The following is a 10,102-nucleotide window of genomic DNA, read 5'->3' as shown; positions in this document are numbered from 1 at the left end:
TTTGAGTCCTTAATATCTCCCAACTATCGAAGGAATAATATTAAGTGACATGGATGTTTTGTATAGTGAAGTTGGCACCTTCGATGGTAGGCTGCCATTTTCCATTTATCTCTGCCCGTGAGCCATCATAAAAAACCTGGCCCGTGCCCAGCGAAAGACACATTTGGCAGAGTAGAGTTGAACTCAATAGGGAAACCTGGACAAGAGGAACAAGAAGTAAAACATTTAAATAACTGCACTGCCATTACCCTCATTAGATCTCAGCTAGCATTATGTATACGTTTGAATGGAATTCACTGTAGAATTAACCCAAACTGCTCCACCTCAAAATCTAAATGGTTGACATGAGACTGTATTTACAAAAGAGGCAGCAAAAGATCGTGTTGGTTAAAATGCTTTATAAAATTTTATTTGTTATTATTTAATCATGTAGATTATTTTTTAGTAAATGTTCATTTCTAAAAGTGTATAATAAAAACATTTTATTTTTCTAGATCTTGTATTTGTCATAGAAATGTGCCATAGATTGTTACTTAAAGACTTACGACTTATGAATTCATATGAAAATACGCTACAAATCAGAGATAAGTGAATTTACGTGGTGTTATTTGCTGATTATAAAAATAGAGAAATGCAAAAATATTATATGGCAATAACAGAAAAATATATTTTAAAATTCCATTTTGAAATTTAACATAAGCACTAAAATAAAGAGTAAAACTGGTTTTTGTTTTTTTTTTTTTGGTATATTTAACATACTGCCAATACTATATTTTTCATTCTTGAATAACGAAGCACATGACCCACTGCTGTATAATTCGGGCTTTGTTCAAACATTAATTGCTATAATCATGAAAGTTACTATTAAAAGCAGATAGAACAGATCCGTGCACAGCGAGAGTGGCTTTAACCAGAGCTCCATCCTAACATCTTATTTTGTTAGGAACATAGTTTAAATATTTAAGTAAGAACAGCATGTTGATTCATTGGTGGAGTCTGGACACCTGTCTCAGGCATGAGTGATATAAATGGTTACTGAATACTCTCGCTTTCTATATCCAGTAGCACAGTATCCAGCACCAAAAAGAAGCTATTTTAGTGAAAGGGCCTTTAAAAAGTTTTGCAAACCATCTTGGGCTTTCTTTTCCTGACACAGTAAAAAATTATTTGACTTTCTTCATTTGTGCTTTATGGAGCTAATTATATTTGCTTAGAAACAGTGTTAAAATTAAATGTAACTTTTAATTATAAAATGTTTCCTTGGAAACATTTTCTTGTATGTGAAATTGTACTTTGTTCTGAAATACTTAATTTTACTTGCAATTAGAAATCAAAGACAGAGCACAGCATAGGCAATTTGGAAATTGTTGCATTAATTGCCACAAAAAATTAATATTTTTCATAACAGACAACTGACAGTGAACATCCAATTAACGGTTACATAGTTATTTAACAACTATCCTCAGAAAAGAATGATTCTATTTTATAACCATTAATTAAATGGTCACTGGTAGCAGACATTTTTAAAATTTAGAAATTCATTTAGATACATTTTTATCTAGAAATTATATATTTGCTTTAATTTAGAAAGAGCTGAATGTAATAGTCCCAATTAAAAAGATAAGCATATGTGGGTGACCTCAAAGTTCACAGCAACTGGTTTCACAAATCACCTTAACACACTGGATTCACAGCTAAGGGCAAGCCTCTCTTTGGTTCATAAGGTGTTGTCCTGGAAACCATTTTGATGCAGTCGATAATAGGGCAGACGCTCAGACACAGAGTACAGCCTGTACAAGCATCGGTAATGGTGGGCAGGTGGGTTTCGGGATCAAACTGTATAGCCTGCAAACAGAAATAAAGAGTATTGCTGTCACTGCCCACGGGTCAGGAATGCCCCCGCGGTAGCATCACCGCTTCCCTCCGCTCGGTAGAGCTGCACTTAGAGACGACTGCGCCCAACGCTGTGGTGCAGCTATAGCGACAGTTGAGCTGCTGGGGCGAAAGACAGAAAATAAATTCTTTTAAATTAGAAACACGATGTTAAAAAATCCCTGGAGGTATTTTTGTTGTGTTGTGTGAAGAAAATATTTCATAACATAGTCAGTCACTACCCAGTGTCCTTTGTTCTGAGCAGAGCTCAGGTCCTTCCAGTCCTACGAGGGCGGGGTGCCTGCTGCCTGCGGGGGGCGGGGTGCTTTCACACGTCTTTCTCTGTCTCCTCACACTCTTTGACAGTGGAGAGGTGTCACCATCAGATGGGGCAATAAATGCACGATTTCAAATTACATGTGTAGCTTTTAGAAGAAAGCAGTAGAAAAAAAAATTAAGAGCCAGCTTTGAGGGTTGAGAATTTCCAAGCCGATCGTAGGCATTGTTCCATCACAAAGGGGAAAAAGCTCTGAGCGATGGAGAGCGGGACCCCCGGCTTCCAGGCCCCTCCTGACGCATCTCAGCTGTGAGAACCAGGGTGGGGCCTCCACTCGGAAGTGAGTCACAGTCTATAGAAATTCGATCATTTCTTTCTCCCTCCCACCTCCCTCCCTTCTTTAAAAATAAGTGATACAACCTATAATAAAATATCTAATGTGAAATTTACAATTGAAATTTTTTATTTTAAATCATGATGACCGTTTGCCCATTAAAGAGAAGCATTTCAATGATGGAAACAACTTTCAAGGATTTCCATCTAGGGGGACTTCAGGGCCACCATGTGGCGGCAAAGGGGACTAAGAGGGTGTGTCTCACAGTCTCCCTTGCAGACAGTACAGGGTACAAATTTGGAGTGTTGAGGTAGGGATTGAGGAAAATTACGAGGAACATGAAGTCCTCCTGCCTTCCAGATACTCTTTGAGGCCAGGTCTGCAAAGCTTACATTCTCAAATAATTACCCTATGCTGGTTTTTCCCCCCTGTGTCATATACAACGTGTTATACTCCAATTAAAATGATTTTTTTTTGTTTAAAAGTCTCATCTCCCAAATGAAGCTATTATAACTAGAATTATTTCCTCTTTTATACACATAAAAATGAAAATGATCTTAAGAGTAAATTATATCAGACTGCTATATATATGTTTTATATATATATACATACATATATATACATACACACACACATATATATACATATATATATACACACACACACACATATATATATAATTTACATGCACACATATACTTAAAATCTTTAAGGAAACAACCATATTCTATGTGAACAAGAACTGTAGCTAAGACAAACCATAAGAAAATTTGTCCACATAAATTGTTGCCATGTTTTGTAAAATAACATCTCAGATGGCTGTTTGAATGAGTAAACATTTCTCCTCCTTATGCACCCTTTTATAAATAGAAGCCCAAGAAGCAATTGATGCAAATAAAAGTGATGACTTAGAAATGTCATACTTTGAAAATTTGCAAACATAATAACTTACATTCAGTTGAAGATTTTGATTTTCTATTTTTTATCTTTTCAGACAGAAGAGTCAAAGGCGGACTTTGAAATAAAATCTTTTTAAATGCATAATTGTGACTTATTCCCAATTAATAAGATTATTTTTAGTGAAATGATGTGAAGGCTAGAATTCCAAGGTGGGAGTCATAACTTCTAAGATTTAAGATATTAGAACCCTGATGCTATGGTTTTAGTGATAGAAGTTATTGACCTGTCTCCGGTTAATTAGAGGAAAGATGACATGAAAGTGAAGGTGATATGATTAACATTTTCAAAATAACTATTAGAGACACCATTCAGCTAAAACAAAATGTGATACATTGGTTAAAATGTATTTGGTCTAGAACTATTGTCATACTTATGTGGAAGAGATTTTTAAAACATGTTTGTCACATCTCTATTAGGTGGTCAGAAGAATATGCAAAATCTCATCATGAGCGACATGGGACCTTCCCCCAAACTGAATAAAGTAAATGAATGTCAATTTTTAAAATGGGCCATTTTATCTACCTTGACTATTTCATTAATCATCTTAAAGATATCTTACTTTATTATACTCCTTTATCGCTTAAAAAGTTTAATGAAAATAATATTAGTCTGCAGTTTTTAGCGTGAAGCCAATAAAATCTCTACTTTTTCATTATGATCCCATGGCAGACTCTGAGCTGAAGGGTGAGAAACTGGGAAGAGTCTGTGGCTCACTTTACGTGGGAGAAATACATTTCGGTTTTTCCAGAACGGAGGAATGCCTGTCCCCAGGCTGCACAGCTCATTGGTGAGAAAGCACTTTTCCACGCTAACTGCAGCAAAAGCCCAGTCAGGGTGAATGGAAGAGAACTCTCTCCTGGCAGAAATAATCAGGTCCTCTCAGGGTACGGCAACACATAACTGTTCTTTTTCTTTTCTTGTGTATTAAAATGTAATGCTCCCTAATGTCCATAATTGTATGACTTTTCGGTTGTATTTTTCCCTTCAGTTTTATGGATGATGAAAATGATGTTAAACTATTGTTCATTGAATAGTGGCATAGTTAGTTTAAGGTCAGGCTTTCCTTGGGAAAAAAAAAAATACTACGTTATGAACATGAGAGGACAGAGCTACGCTACTGCTGAGGCACGATATTTGGAACGTCTGGTCTGAATCTCAGACCCAGCAACAGAAGACTCCGCTACAAAAGCCAGAAAAAACATGCCTCACAGCATCCTAATTACTACCAAATTCTTACCTGGTAGCCAGAGTCATTACAGGTCATGTAGCATTTGCCACAGTTGATACACATTTCTTCATCGATCATAGCCACGACTTGCTCTGTGTTGCTCAGTTCACCAAATGCCCCAAGGTACTGCAGTGCCTTTCCAATTACATCCTGAAAGAAAGGCATGGAATTACTTACACCATTATTTTAAAACATTACCACGTAATAATTAATATCAGTCTAAATCTCTCTGTTTTTATACAGTGTTGCTTTAAGTAACTTAGGAGACTTTGGATAGTGTAGTTTTCATAGATGTATCTTTCGTAATTGTAGCTTAAATATTTCCTTCTCTTGAAAGATTATATATATGTATGTGTGTGTATAATGTGTGTGTATCTTAGAAACACAAGACCTAATTAACTGCATTCTGTAAGTTTTCTACAGGCTAATCTAAAATGGTGTTTCTGTGGACAGAAAAAATGGCACCCTTTTCAGTGGTCATGGCTTATTTTTTCTCCATTTTGGACTTTGAAGGATACAAAAGTAATGAAAAGTGACAAAGGGTGATGCACTTCTACTAGAAAACTTTAGATTGCTAGGAATGAAGGGAATAAAAATGTAAATGCTATGCATTTATATCACTGCATTTGGATTCCACATTTTCATTTAGAAAAGTGCTTCGATAGCATACCCACCTGTCATGTCTTGAAGAGTATATTGCACTATTTAAAAATTCTAATTTATGTTAATTAATTAGGTTCACCTAATAGCTAAATAAGATGCTCTTTTACTTTTAAAGAACTAGGATTTCCTTTATTCACTATGGAAGATTTTTCATGGGGCTCCACATTGCTTTGTTTTCCATATTAATTAAAAGTATGCTTAATATGTGAAGCACAGAAGATGTTTCATCAACAATACGAAACACTTTGTTTCATAAAACAAAACAGAAGAATGTAACAATGTTTGTCTAATTAGTATGCTGTCAAGATTTTCTGCTTTTGTTTTTAACTTTTAACAAGAGAATCTTTTGTTTGAATTCAAGGTCCATGTTCAAGGAGGTTTGACTCTTACTGTTCTCTTTCGTATTTCCCTTTTTGCTCTTCTTTTACAACCTTGGTTACCCTTTTTTACTTTTTTCCCTCCCATTTCGGTTCTAAATGACAGTATGCTCATGACTTTGAGTTCTCAAACTGAAGCAAAGTTTACATTATTATGGACAGTTTGTTTGTGCATCTCTCAAGGAATAAGAGGACAGAAAACGTACCATACTGTTGTCACTATTTTCTTTCCACTGTGTTGAGGGTATAACTTCAACTATACTGCAGTCTGTTTGTAGGTGGGCACTTGATGTCCAAATCAGGATCTCCATTCTGAACTGCTCTCACAAACTTAAGATAAACATTTCTCGGCTGGATGGCAAACATTGTCACTAGAAATCGGTACCTCGAATTCACCACTCACTGAACTTATCATCAGCATCACAAAACTGTATCTTCCCTCTGATTTCCTTAGTTTTGTGAACAGTGCTAGGATTTTTCCAATCACTAAGGCTTGACATTTCAGAGTTATATTTCACTCCTACTTCTGCCTACTCCACTGTCTCATCTGCTGCCAGCTCTTCTGAGTACTGGAACTTTTGCATCCTCTTTCCATATCCACTACAATCTTTAACCATGGTAATTAATTTCCCATTACTTCTAATGGCAAGAGCTTTCTTGATAACGGTTCGTTCACATATTCTTCCTTTCCTACTCCAACCCACGTAACGTTGTCATCTTAATCTAGGCTGTATGACGCAGACTGAATTTTTCACTACCTTACACAAAAATCTGTTGAATTAAATGCAGTCTCACATTTAAGTCTGGCATTTCAGGCTTTCTACCAACACATGTCTTTTGGTGGTGGTTCCTACTTCTAAACATCATGTGCTTCAGCTACACTGGACACATGCTGCATGCTGAACACACTTGTCAATCCTCTGGCGCCTAATTTTATGCTGAGTCCTTGTCCAGACCACCCTTCCCTCCCAGCTCTGCTTTGGAAAATCCTATCCATCTTCATCCTCGAAAGACAGCTCGCGTGCCACTACTCTATGAAGATTTCCTCAATCCTTCCTTCTCCTTTTCTAACCAAATCAAAGATATGATCTTTCTCTTTTTCTTTTCTCCTCTTCTTTCCTCTACTCCTTCTTTTATCTTCCCCTTCTCCCTTCCCATCCTCTTTTGCTTTTCTTCCCCTAATGGCCTACTGTATTTTATCTATTATGTGGAACTAAAGACAACAGATGACTTTTAAGTTCTTATTGTGTATCAGGCCAGTGTCATAATTGAAGCATTTTCTCACTTACACGTCACACATTTTATAGATGATGAAGTGACTGAGATTTAAGTAACAAAATTAAGTACGGTCGACCCTTGGACAATCAGGGAGTTAGGGACGCCAACCCCTGAGCAGTTGAAAATCTACATATAACCTTTGACCCAACAATAGGCCTTTTGCAACCACAGATTCAACCAACTGCAGATCAAAAACGATAGTATGTTGGTTGGGAATACAAAAACACTGTTTTTGATTTGCGGTGGGTTGATTGTGCTGATGCGAAATTGTGGATACAAAGGCCCAATTACATTTTTATTAAAACAAACAAACAAACAAACAAACAGGCCTATGTGAACCCACGCAGTTCACACCTATGTTGTTCAAGGGTCAGCTGTAAATGATGGAGCAGAGATTCAGACAAGTGCTGCCTGACTTTAGGCCCTATGATCATAAGCATTCTGCCATGCTGACTCTTCTGTCGTTTCTCTATTTAGCATTTTCTACTTGGTGTTATAGATATTTTCTATATTTACTTTCCTGTGTGAAGTTAGTCTCTTAGTAGGCTTTATTCATTTTCATGTCTCGTATGGTGTATCTTGCTGCTGCATATCACTGAAACATAATAGGTACTCAAATATATTTTTGTTTATGTGCTAAATATACAGCATAATATTAGGCACATAGTTGTATGGGCTAATAGCTACTTTTTGATTTACTAAACATTTATATAATATGAGATTCACAAAAAGATTTGAGGACTTTTTACAAACTAATCATCAAAGTATCTAAATATATTTTAAGACAGAAAATGCATGAGGTCACTCTCTGGCTATAAAAGGCCATTTATATGTAATAGAAAATACATCAGTTAAAACAGCTAGCTGTTTTGTTGAATCAGATTATGGCTTGACTAAAATTGCCAGGAAATATTCAAAAATTGATTAGACAGGAAACTCCCTAAATGGTTATGCTTATAAGACTTATTCAAAATAAACAATGTATAGTTCTAAGAGAATTTACTGTTATAGCAAGTTCACATTCTACGTACTTAAATATGCCTTTTGCACTATATTAGAGATTTGTTATCATTTACTAAAACATCATTGTTTAATGTGAAACTAAATGAAACAAGGTCCTTGGAGCCTCTGTAAGTTAATAGAACTTTGGTGTTAAAAACACTCTTCCTTTGTCATAATTCTTAAGACAATTATAAATATTTTTAATCTGGAAAAGGATCAAAGAATGACAACCCTTTTAAATTATTTTGGGAAAGAGTATCAAAGAAAAGGAATCATTATTTATGTGCCTGAAAATGTGGACATTTGTTTAAAACTCAAAGCTTCCAGGTAGTATTACCAGCGTATAAATACCCTTGAGCATACATCCTGGAGCTTGGAGTTCACTGAAGGGCATACATAATCGTAAAGTGCATATGGCCAGTCTAGTCTCTCCTGGACACACATCTGTGGAGGTTCGGGAACCTACATTCATTATTCCAAGCGGGGTGTGGATATACAGAGGTTGAATGATCTACTTTAGCCACCCCTGATTTGTGGAAATGTTTATGTGTAAATGTGTTTGTGGAGAAAATGATGCTAAATTTTTTAAAGTAGAGATAATACATTTGATTTAAATGTATGTTCTCAAAAATAATGTTATGAAAGACTGTAGAATTCCATAGTCACATCTTTGCCAATTGATTATTTGTTTGGGATAATCAAAAGTATTTTTAAAAAATAGAGATTAGTCAATATTTCTGTTTGATATAAAGTTTATAACCAAGGAATGAGGAACTAGAAATTTTAATTTGTTTGCTTAGTTTGAATTTGTTAGTTTGGGCCCATTTTTTTTTTTTTATAGGTGATTAAAGTATTTTCAAGTTGTGTTTGTTATCTGGCACATTAACTGTTCTTCTTAGCTTTAAATCTTCTACACATCAGATTAGCATACTATCAGCTGTAAATAGGTGTCATTCAAAGTCCAGGACCAAGGACAACGATGCTGTGGACAAACACTATGACTTCTATCTGAAAGAGATCCGATATTTAAATTATGTGGGCTTGGCTGTTTAATCACTTTATCATTTCCTTTCCTGCACTATTACCAATGTCCTATGTTCTTACCTTTTACACCAAGCTTGCTACTGCCTAACCAGCCTATCAAAATAGGAAAAGAAATAATTTGCTTTGTTCTCACTGAATTTATGCTGTCTCAATAACTTCATCCTTTGCTAATGATCTCAAGTCCAAAGTTTAATAATCTTTGCAGAATTTCACTGGGGTTAGATTTCCGGCTCTCTGGTCTACTTCTATCTTTTCCCTACTCTCCAGCCACATCCATTTCTCACCCTTTCTAGAGAACCTGGGGCAACACTTACTGTTCAACAGTGCGATACAGCAGTATCATACAAAAAGACTTTCAAAAATACGGAGTGCAATTTATTTTTGATATCCTATATAATGCCCTATGAGCTAGGAGGCTGGGAGGGGGACTGTATAGTTAGAAAAAGAAGTCTTAAGTTTAAACCAGTAGAACTCTGCTAACCGAGGACCCAGCATGAATAATCTGAAATGGGAGGACAAAGACAAAGCATGAGACAGGAAATAAAATAGTAGATTGGCAGAGAAGGTGAGAGAAGCAAGTGAACCAAGAGATGGAATAAAAGAAAGTAAGAATCTGGGCACTGAAGTGGGTGAGTGGGGGTGGTGGGGAGGGAGCTTATAAGTGAGAGACAGATAGATGAAGTTCAGGTGTGACCAAGGTTGGTACAGTACAGATCTGTGGCCCTGATCACTGTTTTTTCTGTTTTATTTATTTATTTATTTTATTTTTATGTGGGGGTGGGCTCAGGCTTTAAAGTAGCAAATTCTTGCCAGACACTTTGGATTTAAATTTATTTAATGAAGCTAAATATGATTTTACTATATCCTTACCTATCTTAGGCTTCAACTCTCAAATATGCTTTTCCTATCCTTTTTGAATCTAAGAACATTCTCTGTGGATATGCTAGAAAAATAATAGATGTTGAACAGTTCTTTCTAATTCTAAGTTAACAACATACTATCTGCTCTAAGCAGTGGATGTATTTTTTCTCTTTCTCTCTTTTTCTTTCTTTCTTTCCCTTTCTTTC

General features: G+C 35.8%; 1 protein-coding gene across 2 annotated transcripts in view; it reads right to left on the bottom strand.

Annotated features, from left to right (window-relative positions):
* Positions 1-724: 724 nt before the first annotated feature.
* The window catches only part of DPYD (dihydropyrimidine dehydrogenase), a 717,845-nt gene continuing 708,467 nt past the window's right edge, over positions 725-10,102 (bottom strand). For both annotated transcript variants that reach the window (XM_011380852.2, XM_023523771.1), the window contains 2 exons: positions 4,681-4,821; positions 725-1,845 (listed from right to left, as the gene is read on the bottom strand). In XM_011380852.2, coding sequence (XP_011379154.1) covers positions 1,675-1,845; positions 4,681-4,821 — 312 coding nt within the window. In that variant the 3' untranslated portion in view covers positions 725-1,674. The remainder of the gene's footprint in view (positions 1,846-4,680; positions 4,822-10,102) is intronic.

The sequence above is a fragment of the Pteropus vampyrus genome, unplaced genomic scaffold (assembly GCF_000151845.1).
Source record: "Pteropus vampyrus isolate Shadow unplaced genomic scaffold, Pvam_2.0 Scaffold410, whole genome shotgun sequence".
In the NCBI taxonomy this organism is placed as follows: domain Eukaryota; kingdom Metazoa; phylum Chordata; class Mammalia; order Chiroptera; family Pteropodidae; genus Pteropus; species Pteropus vampyrus.
The sequence above is the reverse complement of the archived record's forward strand: the minus strand, read 5'-3'. Positions and strand labels throughout refer to the sequence as shown.